At 42.6% G+C, this 27979-nt stretch overlaps 2 protein-coding genes and 1 pseudogene across 5 annotated transcripts; 1 reads left to right on the top strand and 2 right to left on the bottom strand.

Moving 5' to 3' along the window:
• Window positions 1-348: 348 nt before the first annotated feature.
• On the bottom strand, window positions 349-6478 carry LOC112221807 (ceramide-1-phosphate transfer protein). 4 transcript variants are annotated; one of them, XM_024384156.2, is made up of 4 exons: window positions 6378-6478; window positions 5678-5730; window positions 5363-5511; window positions 349-1980 (listed from the first exon to the last, which is right to left on the bottom strand). In XM_024384156.2, exons 1-4 carry the CDS (start codon window positions 6442-6444, stop codon window positions 1458-1460), a joined length of 792 nt encoding a protein of 263 aa, XP_024239924.1. In that variant the 5' UTR covers window positions 6445-6478; the 3' UTR covers window positions 349-1457. The 4 variants fall into 4 exon arrangements, with proteins under 4 accessions (XP_024239924.1, XP_024239926.1, XP_024239925.1 ...); XM_024384158.2 differs by having other exon boundaries at window positions 6385-6470; XM_024384157.2 differs by lacking the exon at window positions 6378-6478 and having other exon boundaries at window positions 5678-6360.
• A 4613-nt stretch (window positions 6479-11091) lies between these two features.
• Window positions 11092-22598, top strand: LOC112221518 (annotated as a pseudogene).
• A 2555-nt stretch (window positions 22599-25153) lies between these two features.
• On the bottom strand, window positions 25154-26399 carry LOC112221409 (lysophosphatidic acid receptor 6). Its single transcript, XM_024383558.2, has one exon. The coding sequence runs from the start codon at window positions 26397-26399 to the stop codon at window positions 25416-25418; it is 984 nt and encodes a 327-aa protein (XP_024239326.1). The 3' UTR covers window positions 25154-25415.
• Window positions 26400-27979: the final 1580 nt, after the last annotated feature.

Below are 27979 nucleotides of genomic sequence, written 5' to 3'. Positions count from 1 at the left end.
AGCTAACCAACTTTAGCCAGTTAGATTGGGTGCCGTTGTGAGGTCAGAATGCTTGGATCAACCCTACTTCTCGGCCAGAGCGTTCAGTGTGCACTCTGAACACTCCGAGAGGGAAGCACTCTGAATTTGTGAACCGACTATCTGACAATGCTCTGAATTTAAGATCGCACTCTGGCACTGCCAGTGAATTTACAAACACACCCTAAATAAACCCTTGCTCACCAGAATTGTATAAATGATAGAATGATTGCTTGAATTTAGTTGACAACGGTAAAGTTCTCCCTGTCATCTCTGCTTCTTTCACAGAGCAGACATTTAGGGACTGGGGAGAAAATGCAAGAACAAAAAAAATGGGAAAGATTTACTGTGCAGAATGTCCAAATGACATCAGTTTAACCAGTTGTAAGGAAATAGAAAGCTGTGAAAACAACCCAACATGTTTCTGATAAGATCTCCATTCGACTTAGTATTTCAACCACATAAAATATACATCCATCAGCTTTTATGATGCTGATAAAGATGGCACCTCTACAGACTTCACATTTGCATTCTCTCAAGACGCTGAACTAAACCAATCATATTTCTCCACTCCTGTTCCCGAGTCAAAGTGTACACTTGGTGTATCAGTTTACTTCAAGAAATGCTTAATTCTGCTGGGGTTAATATTACGACTACGTGAAAAGTTATAGACCTACAGTCAGTCTCAGGTTTTCAGTTTCCATTTAACCCATCTGAACAATGGGCTGCAGTTCCTTTGTCACACGCCATCTGGATAATCAGTGTAATTTTGTAAATGCCTGATTTCTATGGCAAGACGCATCATTCCACAAAATTGCTGTCGATTTGTCAAAATTGGGACAGTGCGGTCCGAGATATCACGTGTGACAAACGAACGTACTAACAGACAGATCCACCGTCCCCTCCCCAATTTCATTGTGGGGCGACAATTATGGACATGTATATCTTTAGATTAGACAAGACCGACATACAACCTAAAAATATGCTATTGCATTTGCAATGAATACATACTCTTCCCGTAATACAAAACCTACTTTGAGCGCTAAAAACTGATGCATGCTTAAACAAATTAAGGAGAGACTGAAATGCAAAGAGATGTGTTGCACAAAAACAGCACTGAATGCCATAGAAATCCCATTTCACAATTCTAATTAGAAATAAATATATGGGTAATGCTGCCTTATTACATAAATGTAATGTACATACAGTAATACACCCATCTCCATACACCAGAAATTGTCACCAAGAAACAATAAGGAGCAGCACAGCTTGCCAGCATTGATGTGCTGGTTGGACTACGAGGCCTACAGTAGCCTGATGGTCTCCGATCTATTTATGCTGTCTTGCCAACTCTTATAAACAATTCCATTGGAGTTGGCAAGATGACACACACAGATCTGGGACCATCAGGCAACTACTACTACAGTACTTCCTGCCTACTAGGGCAAGTCCAATATATTGTTCTGGGCATAGAGGTCCTCTGTCACTTGGTACACCTCAGAGATGAGCGGCAGGGCATCCCCTAGCATGGTCACTACCTGCTCTGGGGTACCTACATTCATCACATCAAAGAACGTAGCACGCCCTGGGAGGGCCCAGAAAGCTGTACCGGCAGCCTTGCGGATGATCCATGCATGGTGTTGGGAGAGGGACTCATTATAGGCCTCAGAGCACATGAGAGAGGTCTTGCTTTCCTCAGTGCTGGTGCGCAGCCGTTCGAGAAAGAGCTCCAGCCAGCGCAGGGCACGGTGAAGCCTCAGTAGGGTGCGACAGCCGGACTCGGGGAAGCTGCCTCTCTTAGTCAGGTCCACCAGTTGGTTGTCCAGTTCGTATTTGACCATAGACTGGACAGTGACGTAGTGGGCCCCATTCTCACCGTTCAGATGGTTGATCAGGATTTGGATCTTGTTGACAGCATCCTTGGCGATGAAGGAGAACACACTCCCCAGGCTGTTCATGAATCTGGATACAAAGGACAAAACACACATTTAATACAACAAGTTTTTTTATTGGAAGAGTCTTCAAATATTTCATTATACTAAATGGCTATATATATATATTTATTTTACCTTTATTTAACCAGGTAGGCAAGTTGAGAACAAGTTCTAATTTACAATTGCAACCTGGCCAAGATAAAGCAAAGCAGTTCGACAGATACAACAACACAGAGTTTACACATGGAGTAAAACAAACAGAGTCAATAATACAGTAGAAAATAAGTCTATATACAATGTGAGCAAATGAGGTGAGATAAGGGAGGTAAAGGCAAAAAAGGCCATGGTGGCGTAGTAAATACAATGTAGCAAGTTAAAAAAAAAACATGAATGGTAGATTTGCATTGGAAGAATGTGCAAAGTAGAGATAGAAATAATGGGGTGCAAAGGAGCAAAATAAATCAATACAGTAGGGGGAGAGGTAGTTGTTTGGGCAAAATTATAGATGGGCTATGTACAGGTGCAGTAATCTGTGAGCTGCTCTGACAGCTGGTGCTTAAAGCTAGTGAGGGGGATAAGTGTTTCCAGTTTGAGATTTTCTCAGTTCGTTCCAGTCATTGGCAGCAGAGAACTGGAAGGAGAGGCGGCGAAAGTAAGAATTGGTTTTGGGAGTGACCAGAGAGATATACCTGCTGGAGCGAGTGCTACAGGTGGGTGCTGCTATGGTGACCAGCGAGGTGAGATAAGGGGGGACTTCACCTAGCAGGGTCTTGTAGATGACCTGGAGCCAGTGGGTTTGGCGACGAGTATGAAGCGAGGGCCAGCCAACGAGGGCGTACAGGTCGCAGTGGTGCGTAGTATATGGAGCTTTGGTGACAAAACGGATGGCACTGTGATAGACTGCATCCAATTTATTGAGTAGGGTATTGGAGGCTATTTTGTAAATGACGTCGCCGAAGTCGAGGATCGGTAGGATGGTCAGTTTTAAAAGGGTATGTTTAGCAGCATGAGTGAAGGAGGCTTTGTTGCGAAATATTAAGCCAATTCTAGATTTAACTTTGGATTGGAGATGTTTGATGTGAGTCTGGAAGGACTAACCAGTCTAACCAGACACCTAGGTATTTGTAGTTGTCCACATATTCTAAGTCAGAACCGTCCAGAGTAGTGATGTTGGACGAGCGGGCAGGTGCAGGCAGCGATTGGTTGAAGAGCATGCGCATAGTTTTACTTGTATTTAAGAGCAATTGGAGGCCACGGAAGGAGAGTTGTATGGCATTAAAGCTCATCTGAAGGGTTGTTAACACAGAGTCCAAAGAAGGGCCAGAAGTATACAGAATGGTGTCATCTGCGTAGAGATGGATCAGAGACTCACCAGCAGCAAGAGCAACATCATTGATGTATACAGAGAAGAGAGTCGGTCCAAAAATTGAACCCTGTGGTACCCCCATAGAAACTGCCAGAGGCCCAGACAACAGGCCCTCCGATTTGACACACTGAACTCTATCAGAGAAATAGTTGGTGAACCAGGCGAGGCAATCATATGAGAAACCAAGGCTATCGAGTCTGCCGATGAGGATGTGGTGATTGACAGAGTCGAAAGCCTTGGCCAGGTCAATGAATACGGCTGCACAGTATTGTTTCTTATCGATGGCGGTTAAGATATTGTTTAGGACCTTGAGCGTGGCTGAGGTGCACCCATGACCAGCTCTGAAACCAGATTGCATAGCATAGAAGGTATGGTGGGATTCGAAATGGTCGGTAATCTGTTTGTTGACTTGGCTTTCGAAGACCTTAGAAAAGGCAGGGTAGGATAGATATGTCTGTAGCAGTTTGGGTCAAGAGTGTCCCCCCCTTTGAAGAGGGGGATGACCGCAACTGCTTTCCAATCTTTGGGAATCTCAGACGACACGAAAGAGAGGTTGAACAGGCTACTAAATAGGGGTTGCAACAATTTTGGCAGATCATTTTTAGAAAGAAAGGGTCCAGATTGTCTAGCCCGGCTGATTTGTAGGGGTCCAGATTTTGCAGCTCTTTCAGAACATCAGCTGACTGGATTTGGGAGATGGCTTGGGTGAGTTGCTGTGGGGGGTGCAGTGCTGTTGACCGGGGTAGGGGTAGTCTGGTGGAAAGCATGGCCAGCCGTAGTAAAATGCTTATTGAAATTCTCAATTATAGTGGATTTATCAGTGGTGACAGTGTTTCCTATCCTCATATTGAGACAACCAGAATAATTTCAGGGGTTGACATCAAGGAACCATTAAGATCAGTACTGGGATTTTGTATTTGTGTTGCTATCAGTAAATAAAAAAATCTCAGTGCAGGCTCAACTTGCCCGGGTTGGCTGACATCACGAAAATTATGCGTGCGCATTGATGTGGCATGCGTTCTTATGATTCTGAATGGTCAGATAGCAAGCATCAATGACAAAAAGCTGCCATGTGGGAAATAGTAGATGGCTCATTTCAGCTCGTAGCTTATTATTGATACCATGTCTTGTTTTGACTGATGTCATGTATATGCCAATATGGCTCAAATGTGCTAGCTACCAACAACTGTAAAGATATATTTGAGAAACAACTGCTCATTGTCAAAATGTGTGTTTTCAATAAACATTTGGAGACTAAATACAGTTTACATGTTATCAAGTCTACGCCAACCCCGTCTGTTACAACCAACCTGTCTATAAATACCATACATTGTCTGTCTTTCACTTAAACAATGGTGAGGGTCCAGAAAGATCAGTTTTAGGCTAATGGAATTCTTTGCATTTTGGTTATTTTGTCTTTTTAAAAATTAACATGCACAATGGTGCAATCTCAGAGCAGGCTCAACTTGTGCGACTACTCCCTTCACTTGCCCCAGGCAATAGGGCAACACTTAAAGCTAGAGTCCTTAGTTGCTACATCCATTTTTTTTCGTAAATATATAATTAATTTACGATATATACCCATTGATTCTTGAAGAATATAACGTATAAATGCCTCCTGAGCTTTAGTTCAACTGTTGTACGCCATCAGAACCTAAACATGAGCTAGTTTTAATTTATTTGTAAACTATGTAAACAAACACTGTAGCTATAGGCCCAAAACATAGTTCAAACTATAATTTTGATATCAGGGATGGTCAGTCCTTGCATAAATAGCTATTTCTACGAATTTGATTGTGGTAACATTTCTCCAGGCCAATCTCTCAGCTTTTTATCAAAACAAAGGTGGGGTAACGCTTTGTTATTGTTTCAACTAAGGATTCCAACTTTAATGTTAATCTCTGTAATGTACATAGCAGATTTGTTTTTAGTACATATAACTAGATTATGTGCACTCAATGATTTGCCAGCTGTGTGTTTAATGTTAGCCCAGGGCTACCTAGTTAGCTAAGAATCTAGGCTAGCATAGATTTAAACGACTTACCTTACAAGACCAAGCCATCCTGCTACATAATGTTCGAGGAACACTTCTTTGTTTTCAGATAGGCATGACTTAAAAGTGTCAAGAACCTCTTGTAAAGTGAATTTCGGGTCCTCTACTGCAACAGAATCAGCCATGGCTACACGGAAGTACTATACGTCGAAAAATGATATGAATGAGTGCAGCAATTCTACAATATTGTTTACGTGCTAATACAGATCTTAATATGAATGTTTTATATTCAACATGCGGGCATCCTTAATAACCTGTTATTATTAGAATTGCTAACAAATTAACTGCATTCTGATAATATCGTACTTGCGAACTTTGTCGTCCCACGGAAGTAACGTTACTAGCTAGGTTTCCACTAGCTTCTAGCAACAAAGTCGGATTCCACAGCCACAAAATAGCAAAAAATGCAATAACAAAAAACAAAGTAGACAGTTAGCAGTGTGCTTAGGGTTATGATTAAAATCACATTTTAAAAAGAGAAATTGTAATAATGTGCGGGGTTTATGAAGCTATTGAAGACCAAAACACTGCGAACGGCACTGCGCAGGTCCAAAGTTCGTGAGTACTGCAGTGCAGTTGCACACCCTCGTCAATTGGTGTCGATAATGATGGGTGAAGCGCTTTGGAACAAACAGTATAAACACAGATAAGCTAATGAGACCATCTTTGGTGTAAGGGCCACTGCTAGCTAGCAACAACACACGCTGCTAACCCATCTTTCTAAAACAAAACTGCTTCTTGCAGCCATCTAGCGAGCTAAATACTTTTTTTGCAGGGAAAGCTTTGTCCATCATAATTTAGCCGCTAGGGTTAACTACTAGCTGGCAAATCAGTCTACATTAGCTAGCTAGTCAGCTACTTTTCGACCCATTCTAGTTTGAACACTCAGCCAGGATGCCTAAGATAAGTGACACCACTGGTTAAATCGAAAATTCTTCAAAATACAGAAATGTAGCTAGCCACGAACTTTGGAGCACGTTGTTTACCGCTAGATTAGCTAACTCGCCTATAACCTGTGATTCCACCAGCGTTTCTAAGCCGTCTTTGATTTCACACTCATTCGAAAGAGACATCTGCTAGAACACAGATAATATTTTATATAGACCAGATACTCTAGTGGCCACTCTCTACTTCTTAGCTGAGCTTTAACGGCGGTTGGCATCCAATAAAATGTTGCATTACCGCCACCTGCTAGACTGGAGTACAACTCCCTTATACATTGAATGAAAAAATAAGTAAATACCCTACCATCTAACACTACTCACAAAAAAATACAAAATTACACCACCCTACTCCACTATTTACATCTATTTAGTCCTACCTCAGGCCAACAACCTGAAAGGATGGGACCACCACTTAACACATCCTGTAAGTCTTCTGATGTGAAGTCTCACATGACCAAATACCTCTCGGCAGCTCCCACCACAACCTCTATGTTCTACGACTAATGTTCCATCCTTGCATTACAGTTGATAACCATTGCTATAAATGCTAAAAATCCAATCTTACGGAAACATACACCACCGTTCAAAAGTTTGGGGTCACTTAGAAATGTCCTTGTTTTTGAAAGAAAAGCACATTTTTGTCCACCAAAATAACATCAAATTGATCAGAAATAGAGTGTATACATTGTTAATGTTGTAAATTACTATTGTAGCTGGAAACAGCTGATTTTTTAATGGAATATCTACATTTTTTGTTATTCTTTATTTAACCAGGTAAGCTAGTTGAGAACAAGTTCTCATTTACAACTGCGACCTGGCCAAGATAAAGCAAAGCAGTGCGACACAAACAACAACACAAAGTTACACATAGAATAAACAAGCGTACAGTCAATAACACAATAGAAAAAAGAAAGTCTATATACAGGGTGTGCAAATGGCTTGAGGAGGTAAGGCAATAAATAGACCATAGTAACGAAATAATTACAATTTAGCAAATGAACACTGGGGTGATGATGTGATGTGCAAGTAGAAATACTGGTGTGCAAAAGAACAGAAAAGTAAATAAAAACAATATGGGGATGAGGTAGGTAGATTGGGTGGACTATTTACAGATGGGCTATGTACAGCTGCAGCGATCGGTTAGCTGCTCAGATAGCTGATGTTTAAAGTTAGAGGGAAATATAAGTCTCCAGCTTCAGCGATTTTTGCAATTCGTTCCAGTCATTGGCAGCAGAGAACTGGAAGGAAAGGCTGGCTTTGGGGATGACCAGTGAGATATACCTGCTAGAGCGCGTGCTACAGGGCGGTGTTGTTATCATGACCAGTGAGCTGAGATAAGGCGGAGCTTTACCTAGCATAGACTTATAGATAACCTGGAGCCAGTGGGTGGAGCCAGTGGTGACGAATATGTAGCGAGGGCCAGCCGACTAGAGCATACAGGTCACAGTGGTGGGTGGTATAAGGGGCTTTGGTGACTAAAAATATGGCATTGTGATAGACTGCATCCAGTTTGCTGAGTAGAGTATTGGAAGCTATTTTGTAAATGACATCGCCGAAGTCAAGGATCGGTAGGATAGTCAGTTTTACGAGGGTATGTTTGGCGGCGTGAGTGAAGGAGGCTTTGTTGCGAAATAGGAAGCCGATTCTAGATGTAATTTTGGATTGGAGATGTTTAATATGAGTCTGTGAGGAGAGTTTACAGTCTAGCCAGACACCTAGGTATTTGTAGTTGTCCACATATTCTAAGTCAGAATTGTCCAGGTTAGTGATGCTAGTCGGGTGGGCATACAGAGGTCCATTATCAGCAACCATCACTCCTGTGTTCCAATGGCACATTGTGTTAGCTAATCCAGTTTATAATTTTAAAAGGCTAATTGATCATTAGAAAACCCTTTACAATTATGTTAGCATAGCTGAAAACTGTTGTCCTGATTAAAGAAGCTATAAAACTGACCTTCTTTAGACTAGTTGAGTATCTGGAGCATCAGCATTTGTGGGTTCGATTACAGGCTCAAAATGGCCAGAAACAAAGACCTTTCTTCTGAAACTCGTCAGTCTATTCTTGTGCTGAGGAATGAGGGCTATTCCATGCGAGAAAATGGAAGGCTTTCTACCATTCTATTTTAACAAACCATCTCCATTTTTAACCGACTCATACTCCCCCCTCTCTCTCTTAGACCTGCATTCCTCCTCCGTAATCCAAGTATACATCTCCTTATGATTATTATATATACTGCACTTCTGACATACATATTGTTATTGTCTTCTCGAGGGACGCCATTTAACAGTCTGTCACAATCAGCTCAAACCCCTCGGGATGTGGCGCTCAACACTGCATCACACTTGATGTTATTCTTTATCAAAAGCTACCGCAACACTTTTCCATTTCAAAGCGCGCTCTTTCATCCACCGTCTCGCTTCATGCAGTCCCAGAGGCCGCTCTAACAATGGAAATACATTTCTTCAAAAACATTAGATCAGGTGGGACCATTCTAGCCGACGAGAGGGCATATACGGGTGTGAACAACAGGCACAACTGTTTCCACTAGTTGTCATGAAAGCTATACTTGCTTTTTGGTCCTAAGGTTAGGTATAAAATCACATTTTAAGACGATAAATTGCAGAAATGGTTTGGGTGTAAGACTATGGTTGTGGTGATTAGTGACGACCAGGCACAACTCCGACAGTGTTTTTTTCCTCAAAGTTGCCGGGATACACGTGTCCTACTTATATCGGTACACTCCTAACAACCAAATCATTACAAAAGTTATATTCGAGCAAATAAGCCATTCCATATTTTTTGAAACTAAATTAGACACTCTTGTTATGGGTGTAAGATGGCACGAACAAGACTGGTAACTGTCATCAATGACTCTGTCTTGTCATTTAACATCCAAACAACTCTCATTGAGCTCCATACAAAAACTCATCGCTTGGTGTGCAGAAAAAATGCAACCTGCTGGAGAAGACCAATTGTGGATCCAGTTACACCACGCCAACAGTGTCTTTTCGCAAAAGAGTACTTTGCATAATCTAGATATGTGTGCAACAAAAGTTCAATATACACCTTTTCTTCAGGAATGTAGTGAAGTAAAAGTAGTCAATAATAAATACCCCCCCAAAAAACGAGTACTTTAAAGTATTTTTTACCTAGTACCGACAGTGTTATTGCATTTTGGTACACCAGAAGTACATCCATTTCCAATTGAACGTTGCAGAGGCAGTTGCAGTCGTCTTGTGTGGTGCACAGATTGGATGTATCGAACATATGCATAGATGGCTTGACAGAAATGGTAGCAGAAGGTGAATGTGTAACTTTTCTTGCACACATACAGATGATGATGATGCTGTGTACCACTTTCCGCAAAAACACTGTCGGTGTGATGAGGCTTGAAGCTTGAAGCCTCTACCTCTCTGGCTAGAGCTCGCTAGCTTTGGTCCTTACGCATGCATTGGATGCACATGCTGTTTACATTCCTTTCACCTTGATCACACCTACAGTGTCTTGCGCAAAATGGTACGCATCATTATCTGGATAAGTGCTTTGAGTGACTAGTCAAGGACCATATCACCTCCACCCTACCTGACACCCTAGACCCACTCCAATTTGCTTACCGCCCAAATAGGTCCACAGACGATGCAATCTCAACCACACTGCACACTGCCCTGACCCATCTGGACAAGAGGAATACCTATGTGAGAATGCTGTTCATCGACTACAGCTCGGCATTCAACACCATAGTACCCTCCAAGCTCGTCATCAAGCTCGAGACCCTGGGTCTCGACCCCGCCCTGTGCAATTCAAGAGGGTGCTAATAAATGAATGTCTAAACGTAGTTTTCATTGCCCTATGTCATTATGAATCACATTCAACTAATCATTAGATTCTTCTCTACCATTTTATAACCTTAATATGCTTGTACTTAACCGTGTTGAGTGAAATAAGAACCTAAGTTTGTTGTGACCGTTGGTAGTTTAAACTGCCCTGCTCTTGGTTGTATCTCTTCCATTTTCGGCATTGGGAGGTAGTAACATTATGAGGCATTTCCACAGTTTGGGCCAATCAACTAGACCGATTGTCTTCGGGGAGGGTAGATATGGAAATTCAGTCTATTTAGCTTTATAAATCAATAAATACATAGACCCAATTTGTTTTGTATTTAATTTAATTTAGAAAACCCCAAATGTTATCACACAGGAACCTGCAGGCACTAGCTAGCTTGTCAGTTGATTTTTGAAGTTGGCACTGTTCTGGCCGCAGAGCAGTAGCAGAGTTCTATTGAGCAGTGACCACTTTTTGACCATGGTCATATTGACATTCTATTCACTCTAACCATGCTAAATTCTCAGAGTAAATAGTCTAACTTGTGAACCATCTATGTTAGAGACAGGATTTGCACTATTGTTTTTTTTTCTTCCGGATCGACAGGGGAACACACCAACACTCAGACATCATTTACAAACGAAACGTGTGTTTAGTGAGTCTCCCAGGTCAGAGGCAGTAGGGATGACCAGGGATGTTCTCTTGGTAAGTGTGTGAATTGGACCATTTTTCTGTCTTGCTAAGCTTTCAAAATGTAACCAGTACTTTTGGGTGTCAGGGAAAATGTGTGGAGTAAAAAGTACATTATTTTCATTAGGAGTGTAGTGAAGTAAAAGTTGTAAAAAATATAAGTAGTAAAGTACAGATACTGTTGTGGAAAATATTGAGTCTGTCACACTCTGACCTTAGTGTTCTTTGTTTTCCTTGTTATTTTGGTTAGGTCAGGGTGTGACATGGGTGATGTATGTGTTCCTTTCCATGGTATCAGGCAGCAGCAGGAGAGGCAGCAGCAGCAGCAGGAGAGGCAGCAATATTTAGAGAAATGGACTTGGGAGGAAGTCCTAGACCGGGCAGGGCACACGTGTTATGCTGTGGAGACCTGCACTGTGCTTACCGGAGTGCAGAGGGACCGGGCAGGCACATTCCATGCTGTCATATCAGCCGGGCTAGAGTGGGCATCGAGCCAGGTAAGGTTGGGCAGGCTCGGTGCTCAAGAGCTCCAGTGCGCCTGCACGGTCCGGTCTATCCAATGAAACCTACACACACCAGCCCTCCGGTGGCAGCCCCCCGCACCAGGCTTCCTGTGCGTGTCTAGAGCCCAGTACTCCTCGCACTCGTCCTGAGGTGCGTGTCCTCGGCCCAGTACCACCAGTGCCGGCACCACGCACCAGGCCCACAGTGCGCCTTGTCTGTCCAGCGCCGCCAGAGCCTTACATCTGTCCAGAGCCGCCAGAGTCTCCCGCCTGTCCGGAGCCGCCGGAGTCTCCCCGCCTGTCCGGAGCCGCCCCTCAGTCCTGTGGGCCCATTTATTAGGGTTCCCAGGTCAGGGTCGGCGGTGATGGTCGCTGTTCGTAGGAGGCCACAAAAACAGACTAAGACTATGGTGGGGTCCACGTCCCGTGCCAGAGCCGCCACAGTGGACAGACGCCCACCCAGACCTTCCCCTATGGGTTTAGGTGTGCGGCCAGGAGTCCGCACCTTTGGGGGGGGGGTACTGTGACACCCTGACCTTAGTGTTCTTTGTTTTCCTTGTTATTTTGGTTAGGTCAGGGTGTGACATGGGTGATGTATGTGTTTTGTCTTGTCTAGGGTTTTGTATGTTTATGGGGCTGTTTCCTTTCTAGGTGTTTATGTAAGTCTATGGTTGCCTAGATTGGTTCTCAATTAGAGGCAGGTACTTATCGTTGTCTCTGATTGGGAACCATATTTAGGCAGCCATGTTCTTTGGGTATTTTGTGGGTGATTGTTTCCTGTGTTTGTGCCACACGGGACTGTTTTGTTGCTAGTTCACTTTGTTGTTTTGTATTTGTGTTCATGTTGAGTTTTCTTATTAATTACCATGGACACTTACCACGCCGCATATTGTTCCGATCCTTGTTTCACCTCTTCAGAGGAGGAAATCTGCCGTGACAGAGTCAAATATTTACACAGATACCGGAACTTGTGAATTCAATTTAGACTAACAGAGCTGAGCCCTTCCATGGAAAATACTAAATTCTTATATTACAGAGTCCTGCCTTAAAAGTATTCTGTCTTTTCATAACATATAGAGTCCCCTCCCTCTATATGAAAATAGCCTCCCTTGACCTTTCTCCACCATTATCTTTCCATCTCAGTTCTTGCTTGTTAACGCCCACATCTGACAGCCTTATATGTTATAATGGTAGCGGGGCCCTGGTCCTATATGTTCCATTCCTTATTCTGTCTCAGCTCTTCAAAGTGGACAGCCTAGATGCTGCTAATAACGCAAATGTAATCATAGTCATGAGTTTTGCTCCCACAATACCCCAAAAAACTTTTCTTGGGACAGCGAAACCAGGGCCAAAATCACGTAGCGTACACCCGACTTAAAACAGGCTCAAAAGTCCTCCCTCTGGACCAGCGATCACTCGCATGTTCCACACCACCTATAAAACACAATGACTTGAGCAGAGAAAGAAAATGCGTGTTAATAATTTCACACCACCCTTGATGAGAATTAGTTTGGGGCAAGGACCACCTACCCGATCTGTTCCAAGCCAATGGGATGTTAGATCTTCTGCTGGGCTCTGTGAAAATGGGACTCTATTGGTTTCCCTCACACGTTACCCCAGACTTCCCTTCAGATCATTAGAGAGAACACACTCGCTCCCTCTCCTTCGTTCTCGTACTTGGGTGTCATAGCAAACTACGAGTTTTGTAATTACTTAATTGCACCATGTAGTCTGGAAAGCCATATGTATGGCTTTAACATTAAGGTTTTGATGGCATGGTAAAATAAGGCCCCTTCCATTAAGATAACAATTTTGTCTAGCATTGCCCAAGCTGTATATTCAACTATCCACATAATGTGTCCCTTAGTCCATGACCATGTGGTTACTACTGCATCTCGAACAGATTTGGCTATCCCTTTTACACTTCCACCCTCCACAACTGCAGTCACTATCAATGACACGGTGAATCTATTCACGCTGCTAGTCGAAACTCGTAATGAATTCAATTTGAGTGACATTCACTTCTCTTATAGGTTTGTCATTCACCACTAGTGCCTTGGTGAACACTTCACCGTGGTTGGAAGGTGCTGTTATCGCCTGTTCACCCGTGTCTGAGTCTAACACCCCATAAGATTGTTTATCTGCTTCTAGGCTCTTCCATTAGATAACCGTCTGTTCCAAAATGATGCTGCCAGTAGTGTTTTGCTCGCACATATTGGTCAATTTAGGGGCTCGTAAGGGGATTGTTTAGCGGCTCGTAAGTAAGCATTTCACTGTAACGACTACAACTGTTGTATTCGGTGCATGTGACTAATGATTTGATTTGATCAACGAATTTCACTACAATTGTAGTTTTGTTAGCGTATTGCTCGGTTAACATGTTTCTTAGAGTTGTGTTATCCCAGCACAGAATTTTATTGGGTAGGAGAAGCTTCCCCCAAAGAGAGTCTGTGTTTCCATCTTTAACTTGATACACTATCGGCATTTGGGGAACAAACATTCTTTTGACTACTCAGCCCTGAGCTACTCTCAGAAGGCTGAACATCTATGACATGTCTGGGGTGGGTTTCCTGCTCCCTTCTCTCGAGGAGGATGTGAAAGCATATGGTTTCAAGAGTGTCATTTTCACCGCTTCCTCCACAGCAGGGCGGTGTTGCCGCAGGTACAGTAGGAGGGACGGTCTCATCTAGTTCTTCAGACATGAAGTGCCGTTCTGCTCTCTCCAGATCCATTTCTGCAACACAACGACTCCGACCGGGGCAGAACCCACCCTCGGAGTACTGGTTTGTTTTTTACTCTCCTAGAACAACCCACACAACATGTCCACAGTGATTAATGTTCTGCTTCGCACCTGTGACATTAACAGCACTTCTCACCCAATGCACCCTCTCATCTGTCCACTCTCCTATCCATTGTACTGGCATTGAAATGCAGTAATTATCATTGTTCCCCTAAATCACTACTGCTAGGAATACGGTTATCACTACACGGATGCTGTTAGGACAACACTTTTCTTAACATAACAGCTACTCTCCAGTCTCCTTTTCTCCAGCTCTTCTTCCAGCTTACCCATTAGTCAGAACAGATCTCATTTCATATGAGAAGTATGGATCCACCAGGGAGAGGCTGTGGTTTTCACCTCTGTAGGCGCGGTGAGGGGTACCGTTTGGGGTCCGGACCAGCGTTTATTCTCCAAACACACCCACTTGGTGGACTTTGATGTACACTCGGTCCCCCAGACTCAGGCCGTGCTCGCGGTTATCTCCTGGGGTTCCGTTGCTCGTGTGCTACTCTTACCTGTGTATACACACACTGCAAGGCGTGGGTCATTTTCTGATAGTATGACAACATTGATTCTGCCATTATGGAATCACCTCCCTTAGGAGAGTCTGAGCTGCAAAGTTCAGTGTAGATTTATTCACCACACTGAGTGTTGCAGCTAGAAAAGCAGACACACAATTCACGCAAGCATATGTTTATACCTTCCAATTAGGCGGAGTCCTTGTTTATCCTAGAAATATAATCAGTCGCTGTTGCTAGGCAAGAGCTGAGTCTGTTCCTCCTATTGGTGTTATCGTGTTGCCAGCCTCTGTCCAGAACCTTCGTGGGCAGGGATGTGTGTGTGATTAAGACACATTAGGAATGTGACCAAAATAGCTTTTTACCACCTGATTAACATTGCCAAGGTGCGGATGTTTCTCTCTCAGGCTGATACAGAGGGACTCATCCACACTTTTATTACAAGCAGACTTGACTACTTTAATGCTCTCCTGTCTGGTCCCAAGAAAGCCATTGGTCAACTGCAAAACATACAGAATGCTGCAGCACGGGTACTGGCCAAGACCATACAAAGAACACACATTACATTTGTTTTAAAGTCTCTGCACTGGCTGCCTGTGAGTTCTAGAGTACATTTTAAGATTCATCCATTGGTTTTTAAATCCATCCACGATTGTGCACCCCAATACATATCAGACATGCTTTTGAGTTATGTACCCAGTAGGTCCTTCAAATCCTCTGGCACTGGCCTTCTAACTATCTAAAAGCCTAGGACAAAGAGGCATGGAGAGACAGCCTTTAATTACTATGCACCCAGACTCTGGAATAGTCTGCCAGAGAACCTGAGTGGGACAGAAACTGTGGACATATTTAAAATAGCTCTTAAAACACAACTTTTTAGCTTTGCTTTGCCTCAGGGTGCTTTTATAGTCTTTCAGTTCTATTGTTTTCTTTAGTTTTTTTTATCCTCTTATGTTTGAGAGGGTCGCCCACCAAAACTCACGGACCAGGCAAGGAGGGCATTAATCAGAGAGGCAACAAAGAGACCAAAGATAACCCTGAGCTGCAAAGCTCCACAGCGGAGATTGGAGTATCTGTCCATAGGACCACTTTAAGCCGTATACACTCAAGTTTTCTGTTGTTTTGTCTTGTTTCTTGTTTGTTTCACCCCCCCCCCTTTGCATCTTCAAAGTGGTAGGCATGTTGTGTACATCAAATGATTCAAACCCCCCAAAAATCTATTTTAATTCCAGGTTGTAAGGCAACTAAATAGGAACAATGCCGTGGGGGAGAATACTTTTGCAAGCCCCTGTACCACACCTGTCAGGTGGGTGAATTGTCTTGGCAAAGGAGAAATGCTCAATGACAGGGATGTAAACTAATTTGTTCTTAAAATTTGCGAGAAATATTATTTTTGTATAGGATCTTTATTTCAGCTCATGAAACATGGGACCAACATTTTACATGTTTTGTTTATATTTTTGTTCAGTATAAATTACACAGTGAAAAGAAGGAAGTCTGTATATAATAAAACATATTCCAGAACTTGTTTGCAATAAGGCACTAAAGTAAACTGCAAAGAATGTGGCAAAGAAATTAACTTTGTTTCCTGAATACAAAGTGTTATGTTTGGGGCAAATCCAACACATCACTGAGTATTACTCTTCATATTTTCAAGCGTGATGGTAGCTGCATCATGTTAGGGGTGTGCTTGTCATCGGGAAGGACTGGGTTTTTATGGGGGGATAAAAATATATACGGAATAGAGTTAAACATAGGCAAAATCCTAGAGGAAAACCTGGTTCAGTCTGCTTACCAACAGACACTGGGAGACAAATTCACCTTTCCGAAGGACAATAACCTAAAACACAATGCCAAATATACACCGGAGTTGCTTACCAAGATGACATTGAATGTATCTGAGTGGCCTAGTTACAGTTTTGACTTCAAACGGTTTGAAAATCTATAGTAAGACTTGAAAATGGCTGTCTTGCAATGATCAACAACCAACTAGACAGAGTTTGAATAATTATTTTAAGAATGTGCAAATATTGTACAGCCCAGCTCTTAGAGACTTACCCACAAATACTCACAGCTGTAATCGCTGCCAAAGGTGATTCTAGCACGTGTTGACTCAGGGGTGTGAATGCTTATGTAATTTAGAGATTTCTGTATTTAACTTTCAATACAAAAATGTTTTTTTTTCTAAAACATGTTTTCACTTTGACATTGTGTGTAGATGGCTGGGGGATCATTTTTTAAAATGCATTTTTCATCCAGGCTATAACAAAATATTGAATACAGTGCATTCAGAAAGTATTCAGACCCCTTGACTTTTTCCACATTTTGTTACGTTACAGCCTTATCGTAAAATGGATTAAATCGTTTTTTTCTTATCAATCTACACACAATACCCCATTCAGACCCTTTACTCAGTATTTGTTGAAGCACTTTTGGCAGCGATTACAGCCTTGAGTCTTCTGGGCACACCTGCATTTGGGGGGTTTCTCTCATTCTTCTCTGCAGATCCTCTCAAACTCTGTCAGGTTAGATTGGGAGCGTCGTTACACAGCTATTTTGCAGTCCAGGCACTGGCTAGGCCACTCAAGGATATTGAGACTTGTCCCGAAGGTGAACCTTTGCCCCAATATGAGGTCCTGAGTGCTCTGGAGCAGGTTTTCATGAAGGATCTCTCTGTACTTTGCTCTGTTCATCTTTGCCTCGATCCTGACTAGTCGCCCAGTCCCTGCCGCTGAAAAACATCCCCACAGCATGATGCTGCCACCACCATGCTTCAACATAGGGATGGTAACAGATTTCCTCCAGACGTGACGCTTGGCATTCAGGCCGAAGAGTTCAATCTTAGTTTCATCAGACCGGAGAACCTTGTTTCTCATGGTCTGAGAGTCCTTTAGGTGCCTGTAGGCAAACTCCAAGCGGGCTGTAATGTGCCTTTTTCTGAGGAATAGCTTCCATCTGGCCACTCTACCATAAAGGCCTGATTGGTGGAGTGCTGCAGAGGTGGTTCTGGAAGGTTTTCCCATCTCCTCAGAGGAACTCTGGAGCTCTGTCAGAGTGACCGTCGGGTTCTTGGTTACCTCCCTGACCAAGGCCATTCTCCCCCAATTTCTAAGTTTGGCCAGGCGACCGGCTCTAGGGAGAGTCTTGGTGGTTCCAAACTTCTTACATTTAAGAATGATGTAGGCCACTGTGGTCTTGGGGACCTTCAATGCTGCAGACATTTTTTGGTACCCTTCCCCAGATCTGTGCCTTGACCAAATCCTGTCTCGGAGCTCTACAGATGTTTCCTTTGACCTCAGGGCTTGGTTTTTGCTCTGACATGCACTGTCAACTGTGGGACCTTATATAGACAGCTGTGTGGTTTTCCAAATCATGCCCAATCAATTAAATGTACTTGTTGTTAGTTGTTGCCCAATTAGCGTAAACTAATTTTGTACTGAAATTTGCAGACTTTTTCAGTCATCTAAAAAATTATACATGCTTTTAACATTATGTCTGCTTCATTAACTTACAATGGAAGTTAGGACTGATATCAAATATTAATAAAATATGATACGTGTAAAAATATGAATATTAGAATGCATGTAAATTTATGTTTTCAGTTTATATGCTTAAAGTACCAGTACAATTACATGTACTGAATGATATTATGAAACATATTGAAGATAACAGTCATACAGTGAATAATGATATGGATTTGAAAGGATTTTTGGATTTGCACAGATTTTAAAAATCCCATAATATTTCTCCATTGTCCGTTATCTCTAGCTTTGACTTAATAGCATTCCGTTAATGGGCAACTCAACTGACTGGTAGAGGATGTTTTTCAACAGTTCCTAAAATTGTAAATCAACAACATATTAGTAATTTAATCATTCTGAAGTTATGTTTTCAAGGTCAACAACATTTTACAACATTCTCATTTCCCATTTTAAACACAATTAGTCAACTAAACGTGTGGTACTGTAAATGAGGTTTGGTTTTGCTCAAATTATTTAGATCCATGCTTATGTGTTCTACAGTATAATAAACCATTTCCATTCTGTGTTGTCATAGGGCTGCGTGGTTTGATAAGGGTCGGCCTGACATCCTCATCTCAGAGTCTACCTACGCCACCACCTCCCGTGACTCCGGGAAAGGGACTTCCTGAAGAAAGTACATGAGACAGTGGAGAGAGGAGGAAAGGTGAGGACCACCACACAGGTTTCTTCTGTCCCTTTAGCTAATTCTGTCTCTCTAGAACTAATGGAGGAAATGTTGTGCTCTCAGGTTCTGATACCAGTCTTTGCCCTGGGAAGAGCTCAGGAACTGTGCATTCTATTGGAAACATTCTGGTAAGGTTTTGATTCCGAGTTTAATTTGCCAGTTCAATTAGTATTGTGATCATAGTGTCCATTTGTTAAGATGCCATTAATTGTGTGTTGATTTGGCGTTAGGCAATTCAGAAAATGATTTCACAGTAACACTCTCCTCTCCTTCCAAGGGGAGCGGATGAACATGAAGGCCCCCCATCTACTTCTCCACAGGGCTCACAGAGAAAGCCAATCACCTCTACAAACTCTTCATCACCTGGACCGATCAGAAAAACCTTTGAACAGAGAAACACGTTTGAGTTCAAACACATCAAGGCCTTTGATCGCTCCTACGCAGACAACCAAGGACCAATGGGGCAGAAACATCATATTTTTGTATGCTACTACTATAACATTACTTTACAGTTGTAAAAGTTGAATGTATGTTTAGGCATTGATATGCTTTAGATACAGACAATTCCAATAATTTGTCCATTATAGATACTATTCTTCTTACCCCAGTGAATATTCTACATAGTCACTGTAGACCTGTTATTATTAGGTTTATCCATTAAATTGTGTTGGAGCAGATAGTGTGCGACTTTCTAAATGAAATTATTGAAATATCACTACTGAAAAATGTGTGTTCCATGTTGGTCAGGAATGTTGCATGCTGGTCAGTCTCTACAGATTTTCAAGAAGTGCGCTGGCAACGAGAAGAATATGGAGAGTCCCATTTAAGATCTATACCATAAGCCTCCCGAGAGGCGCAGTGGTCTAAGGCACTGCATCGCAGGTGTTAGCTGTGCCACTAGAGATCCTGGTTCGAGTCCAGGCTCTGTTACAGCCGGCCACAACCGGGAGACCCATGTGGCGGCGCACAATTGGCCCAGCGTAGTCCGAGTTAGGGGAGGGTTTGGCCGGCAGGGATGTCCTTGTCCCATTGCGCTCTAGCGACTCCTGTGGCGGGCCGGGCGCATGCGCGCTGACACGGTGGACAGATTACGGTGTTTCCTCAGACACATTGGTGTGGCTGGCTTCCCGGGTTAAGCGGGCATTGTGTTAAGAAGCAGTGCGGCTTGGTTAGGTCGTGTTTCGGAGGATGCATGGCTCTCGACCTTCGCCTCTCCGAGTCCGTACAGGAGTTGCAGCGATGAGCCAAGACTGTAACTACCAATTGGATACCACAAAATTGTGGAGAAAAATAAAACAATTTTTTTTAAATAAAAAGATCTATACCATAACTTCAATTAAATGGCGAGTCTAAAATAGCTACCGGGTCTAAATTAACTGTTTACGAGGTTATCATGAATTACAATCAATTGGTTTAATGTTTGATTTGTTACATTAAAGGTGCCTTATGCAGAAATTGCTCTGCCGTTTCCTGGTTGCAAAAATTCTAATAGTTTGTCTAATCTCAGTTTGTGACAAAATTAGCAAGTATAGTGTAGAGAATCATTGTACCATTTACACCGGTGTGAAATATATTTATTAATGTGTTTGAAGCTGGTGTACAAAACCGAAAGTAAAAGATGCAAATCCGAAACTTAAGAACAGGAAGTATAGACATAGGAAGCATAGACATAGCACACATTGAACAGATCTACCACTTCTTAGACTTGATTTCAATGAGAGTGACAGATCTTTCTAACTAACTGGCAAACACAAAAAGCCTATTTCTGGGGTAAAGACCCCCAGAAATTGGCCAATCACACTCTACTGGCAAAAGTAAGAACTGCCAGAAAATGCACAGTGAAAGTAAAGAATCAATTTTCTGTCATGGGAAAGTGTTTTTATTTTTTTTAGCCATACTAAGACAAACATGACAAAGTGTGTAAATAAGAACACATTAGTGCAGGATATGAAGAAATGTATTAAAATGCTGGAAGTGGATGCTGGAATTAAAATAATTACCACGCGAAGGAGAAAACGCCGTGCACATTAAGGAAATAGAAGCCTCTCTCTAGCAAGTTCCTGTTGTGTTCATTGATTTAAGCAAATAAATTCTGGGCTATTAATTTACGTTTGATGTAGATTACAGAGCTGAAGTAAATACCCATTTCTGCGAAGTTGGGGAGAAAAACAATCCTACTTTTCATTTTATGTTTATCAGATCATGACTGGGTATTGTGTGCAAGGCACCATCAGACTGACACAAGATCCTGAATGGTCAAAAGAAACTGGAGATGGAAAATAGACATAAACTCTAATACAAGATGAGGTTATATTGAACTTTATGTATAATCATGATGTTACTGCAGTAATAGATATCAAATGGATACGTTGAAATTGAGATCGGTGAGTCAACCTGCTGAGTTTGTCCTCTGTCTGTGACCCCTGCAGGTGGAGTACATGTCGTTCAGCGCCCATGCAGACGCTAAGGGCATCATGCAGCTCTTCCGCATGGCAGAGCCTCGCAACATGCTGCTGGTGCACGGAGAGGCCAGGCAAGAAGATGGAGTTCTTCAAGTTCTTGAAGATCGAGCAGTTCAGGGAGTGACACCAGGATGTCCTTGTAACCCTAACTGTATCAAGAATGTCAGGGGTTTAGAGAAAAGGATATAGAATTGCAGTGTGTGCTACATGTTTGAGGAGCTCTGGGTAGTGTTTAGTAGTAGGGCACAGCGAAATGTTTTGCAACAGAAAACAACAGTCTTCTTATTAGACAAGTTCACATTTCGCAGTGGGGAGAAAAAGGTTTTCTCCCCATTGAACAGCCCGGGTATTATCCATTTATTGTGATCGGTGTTCATTGTTTGTGGATTTGTAAAAAGTTATTTAATACAGTCGATGCACTGAAATGAAACGTCCGAAAATGAACACTTGGATTATAGTGATGTTTGTGAGATCAGACATAATAATGTAAAATATGTTTAGATAGGTGTAACCTAGAGCCACGTGTGTTGAATTTTAATCTGAGGGTATCCTGTTATTGACACAGTTGTTGAATTATGCAAGAGAATGTGACAACTAATAAATGAGGCAGTCTAGACCGCACATGCGAGTGCAGGTAGTGTAGACAGAGCAAATGTTGTTTGGTGTTTGTAGCCATGTTCCTCCCCTTTATGTTAATTTAGCAATGTATTTATTCAGATGAGACACAAATATCCTGATTTTTAACACACACACAAAAAAGACCTGATTCAATAAGAAAAAGTATACATGAGTGCATTCTAAGACAAAAAGAAGTAACATTTGAGAGTGAATTGAATACCTGAATTCCCACCCGAATCACTGAATTCCATTCATTATTTGTACTTACCAGTAAAATGTTTTATGTGCTAGAATTCAGTCAATATCTGATAGATGACAAAAATTTGAATAGTTTGGAGTATCTTCATGCATTGTCCAAGAATGTTGCATTTATTACAATTGTTTTTAAAACCTTAACAATTTAGATGACCAGTTGCTAGTGTTTGTAATTCAGGGTGTTTTATACTCTGCCTTTGGCCTTGCAAGTTTTTGTCCTATTATTGCCCTTGGTTCACTTCTCCCCCATTTGTTCCCCTGCTCTCCCTGGGTGTAGAGTCTTCGGCTGGTCTCTCCAGAGCAAGCTCTTAATGAGCTGGGCCTCAACGTGCACCAGCTCCGCTTCACATGCCGAGTGCAGCCCCACGACGCGCACAGTGACCCCGACACCCCCATCAGGATCCACACACACCTCAATAGGTACAGTAAGGCCTCGGTTTTTCGGATGACTGCCTTGCCTGGTTCACCAATTACTTTGCAGACAGAGTTCAGTGTGTCAAATCGGAGTGCATGTTGTCCGGTCCTCTGGCAGTCTCTATGGGGGTGCCACAGGGTTCAATCCTCGGGCCGACTCTTTTCTCTGTATATATCAATGATGTTGCTCTTGCTGCGGGCGATTCCCTGATCCACCTCTACGCAGACGACACCATTCTATATACTTCCGGCCCATCCTTGGACACTGTGCTATCTAACCTCCAAACGAGCTTCAATGCCATACAGCACTCCTTCCGTGGCCTCCAACTGCTCTTAAACGCTAGTAAAACCAAATGCATGCTTTTCAACCGTTCGCTGCCTGCACCCGCACGCCTGACCAGCATCACCACCCTGGATGGTTCCGACCTTGAATATGTGGACATCTATAAGTACCTAGGTGTCTGGCTAGACTGTAAACTCTCCTTCCAGACTCATATCAAACATCTCCAATCGAAAATCAAATCAAGAGTCGGCTTTCTATTCCGCAACAAAGCCTCCTTCACTCACGCCGCCAAACTTACCCTAGTAAAACTGACTATCCTACCGATCCTCGACTTCGGCGATGTCATCTACAAAATTGCTTCCAACACTCTACTCAGCAAACTGGATGCAGTTTATCACAGTGCCATCCGTTTTGTCACTAAAGCACCTTATACCACCCACCACCTGCGACTTGTATGCTCTAGTCGGCTGGCCCTCGCTACATATTCGTCGCCAGACCCACTGGCTCCAGGTCATCTACAATTCCATGCTAGGTAAAGCTCCGCCTTATCTCAGTTCACTGGTCACGATGGCAACACCCATCCGTAGCACGCACTCCAGCAGGTGTATCTCACTGATCATCCCTAAAGCCAACACCTCATTTGGCCTTTCGTTCCAGTTCTCTGCTGCCTGTGACTGGAACGAATTGCAAAAATCGCTGAAGTTGGAGACTTTTATCTCCCTCACCAACTTCAAACATCTGCTATCTGAGCAGCTAACCAATCGCTGCAGCTGTACATAGTCTATCGGTAAATAGCCCACCCATTTTTACCTACCTCATCCCCATACTGTTTTTATTTATTTACTTTTCTGCTCTTTTGCACACCAATATCTCTACCTGTACATGACCATCTGATCATTTATCACTCCAGTGTTAATCTGCAAAATTGTAATCATTCGCCTACCTCCTCATGCCTTTTACACGATGTATATAGACTTTTTTTTTTTTCTACTGTGTTATTGACTTGTTAATTGTTTACTCCATGTGTAACTCCGTGTTGTCTGTTCACACTGCTATGCTTTATCTTGGCCAGGTCGCAGTTGCAAATGAGAACTTGTTCTCAACTAGCCTACCTGGTTAAATAAAGGTGAAATAAATTTTAAAAAATTAAAAAGACAAAGTTGACCATTTTTATTCTTATTTGGGTAAAGCTTGGGCATAAAATGTACAACGTTTGTTCTATGTCTTGAGCAAAGAAAAGTATACATGTATCACAAAAAAAAGTTACAGTAAGAGGACCAATATGAATGATTCATTCTCCCATTTCTCTCTGTATTGCCTCTGTTCTTGTCTACTGAAAGGTTACACCATCCAGCACCTCCCAGGCTCTTCAGCTGAAGAGCTATCAGGTAAGGAGGACGAGTGTTGTAAATGACTGTTATTGTGCCAGACCACAGTGTCTGGGTACACTGTCCATACATGGCTCGAACCAGGGTCTGCATCGCAAACACGCGTGACCGTCTGTTCGACAACGTACTAGCCAGTTGCGCCACTGAAAAGCGATGTGATTGGAGGCAGTTCAAGCTTTGGAGTGTGCTTACGGTGCTAACTGAACCCTGTTGCACTATACACATTATGGTGCAGCCCACAACCTTAAAGAGTCCTGGGGTTTCTATAACTTGAGTCACCGTGGCCATATCCTGTGACGCACTTCTTTTTATTTGACCAAAAACATCTAGCTACAGCAGTACATGTAGCGACCACAAGCCAGAACCTTTTCGAATCTAACCCTTTTTAGATAAACACTATGTAAATGTCAATGATATGATCAAAATACACTTTAGGTTAGTATGTTTCCTGATAGAGTAGATGTACTAATCACAAGTCAAACTACTCCATCACATTCTCAGAGAGTTTATTTCAATCCAAATGATGTCAACCTGGCTTTATTTGTAGGATGAAGATCTGGGGAGCTTTCTGTCTACTCTGCTGAAGAAAGGACTTCCATCGCGATTGTCTTCAATATGATCCCATTGTTCAGTGTAGCTTTCTGTAAAGGTTCGTATGTCTATTGTTCAAAGCTTGAATATATACAGTTGAAGTCGGAAGTTTACATACACTTACGTTGGAGTCATTAAAACTCGTTGTTCAACCACTCCACAAATGTCTTGTTAACAAACTATAGTTTTGGCAAGTCGGTTAGGACATCTACTTTGTGCTTCTGACCCACTGGGAATGTGATGAAAGAAAATCTGAAATAAATCATTCTCTCTACTATTATTCTGACAGTTCACATTCTTAAAATAAAGTGGTGATCCTAACTGACCTAAGACAGGGAATTTTTCTAGGATTAAATGTCATGAATTGTGAAAAACTGAGTTTAAATGTATTTGGCTAAGGTGTATGTAAACTTCCAACTTCAACTCTACATGTATGCAAAGGTTGGTGGTTTACGATGGCAAAGAAATTGCTTCATCAATTGGCTTCAGAGTTTGTGAGTAGAATATAAAAAGCATACAATTACATTAGCTGATTGGATACAGTTGGAGCTAGTTTATCTAAACCATTTACTGTCCCACAGCAATGGTATAGAGCCCACTATTCCTCCTGGCCCAAATCCATCTGAACCTGGCCATGGAGGGACTCCACTTACAGCGACTAGTGGTGAAGTAGTAGAGCAGGGGGTCCAGACAGCTGTTGAGGCTGACCAGAGCCAGAGTCACCTGCCGGGCATTGTAGATGGCATTGGCATAGGGACAGTGGTGGATGGCCCCTTGACGGCGGAGCAGGTGCAGGAAGTGAACCACATGGTACGGCAGGAAGCAGAGCAGGGTGATAGCCAGGATGGTGTAGATGACCCTCAGTGCTCCGCGGGCCGTGTTGGTCCGGATGAGAGCGATGCGCCGTGCCACCAGAGGGTAACACACCAGGATGACCACAGAGGGCAGTAGCGAGCCGAAGACGAGACTGAATAAGCTGTACGGCGCCACACGCCTGTCCCACTCGTGCTTTGAAAAGTTCTCAAAGCAGCTACGGCGCTGGGGGCGACCTCCGCCAGGTTTGCTGTCCAGAGGTCCCACTCGGATGAAGGACAGAACAGCCACTCCCGCCACCACCCACACCGCCACACTCACCACTACAGTATAACACGAGTTCCGGAGCCTCAGATAGATGTGAGGATGGGCGACGGCCGTGTATCGATCCACACAGATACAGGTCATGAAGGCGATGCTGATGTAGATGTTGGCGAAGAACACTGTTCCTGTAATGCGGCAAGCCATGTCTCCGAATACCCAGTCGTTTCTGTTGAGGAAGTAGTGGATCTTGAAGGGCAGGGTGCAGAGGATGGCGGTATCGGCGAGGGCCAGGTTGATCACGTACACGTTAGATGAGGTGCGGGGAGTGATCTTGAAGATGAACATGTAGAGGGCTCCCACGTTTCCTGGCAGGCCCAGTGCCATCACCAGACTGTAGACAGCTGGGAAGAGGTAGAACTGGTAGTCTGCTGGGGTACTGCAGTTGCCAGGGAAATCTCCAACAGATGTATTCATTGTTTCAGGTTGGATAATAAAAATGAGCTTATAGGTGACAGAGCCAGTGGGAGAGTTTACTTCTGCTTTCCTTTGCTGATTATGGAACCTATGGTGAAAGTGTTCACAGTCAGATATTATCACTGTTGATGTTTTACAGAAGATATTTCTCATCCTATCCTCTGCTTGATTGACTTATCATGCCGTAGTTCACCAATACAATCATAGCTTCCATTGTAAAAAGTTGCTGTTTGAATTTCTTTATCTGATTTACATTTTAGTCATCGAATTGAAACTATCAAGATATTTTTACACTTATGAACACCGTGTGATGATGTCTGTATTCTGTGACTATCGGCTACAATTCTTAACTATGACTAAATCAAGTAAACTGTGTTGGTAAAAGTTAAAGTATGTTTCAAGAAAAAAGTACTTGCGTTTCTGAAGAACACTCGCTGGATCCACAATTCCACCAAAAAAAAGTCAGCTAATTATTACACAGTAGGCTAATAAACATGAGCACTAAACAAATGCATTGTCTGTTTCCCCCCACACTTTCATATGAGCTTGGTGTCATGGGCATGGAAATTTCTTTGTGACCTCTGTCGCGTGAGTGGGTGGTGCTCAGTGCTATATCAAACTACACAGGAAATCTTCAGTGCATGTACTGTGCTCCTCCGTGGGTGGGTTGTATCAGACACCCATCATCCTGTCATGTCGTGGCCTTGTTATTATTTTAGTTGAAGGTGTTAGACCTCATTAATAACAGTACAGGACTAGCTGTCAACACAAGCAAGCCATGCCCTTGCCACAAGGTCAGTTTAAGATTGACTTACTTTATAATTGACCTACTGTTTAATCTTCTACTTAACTTGCATGATAGTTTAATGGATCCTTGATACTTCCCTGGGGGTTGTGTCCTCACTAAATGATGCTAAGCTTGTCAAATTGGTGGCACTTGTCAGTGCATTTGATATGCTATTCTGGGTGTCTTGACTCTTCTTCAACACTGGAGGGCGCTTAACACAAGTCAAATGTCCTTTACTGCTGGTCATATCATTGTCTGCAACAGCAACAAGCCATACCGCTGACAGTAAAACAAAATTCAACAGCATAATTATTGAAAGGGATTTTGATCCATATATTTGCTGTGAGGGCTTTATGGCTTTGTCGATGTACTGATGCTTATATGTTATTCAAAATGTAATTAAAATTTTAATTTAATCCAAAATAGGATGTTTTGACGTTGACATTCAAATCATTATTTTGTTCATTATTTTTGAGTTATTCTCTAAAAATAATGCTAAATTACACACAACAATTCAATACCATGTATATCATCATGGAATATCCAGCAATGCATATCTTTCATCCTCTTGGATGTTACTGAAATCCATTATTGATTTGTACTGTAAGGGTTGTTCAAAGAGAATAATCAGGTGCTGTTCATGTTGTGAACTATTCCTGAAAACCGTAGACAACTGGTTTGGACCTGGTTATAAGAACAGATGGGAACCCCCCTCCGTCATCACCAGGGAGAATCCAACACAGCCAGAGTCGGTTGGACACAGGCAGCAATCACCGGCCAGATGTACTGTAGT

Source organism: Oncorhynchus tshawytscha, linkage group LG22 (genome assembly GCF_018296145.1).
Source record: "Oncorhynchus tshawytscha isolate Ot180627B linkage group LG22, Otsh_v2.0, whole genome shotgun sequence".
In the NCBI taxonomy this organism is placed as follows: Eukaryota; Metazoa; Chordata; class Actinopteri; order Salmoniformes; family Salmonidae; genus Oncorhynchus; species Oncorhynchus tshawytscha.
Note: the sequence above shows the minus strand (reverse complement) of the source record. Positions and strands in the feature narration are given on the sequence as shown.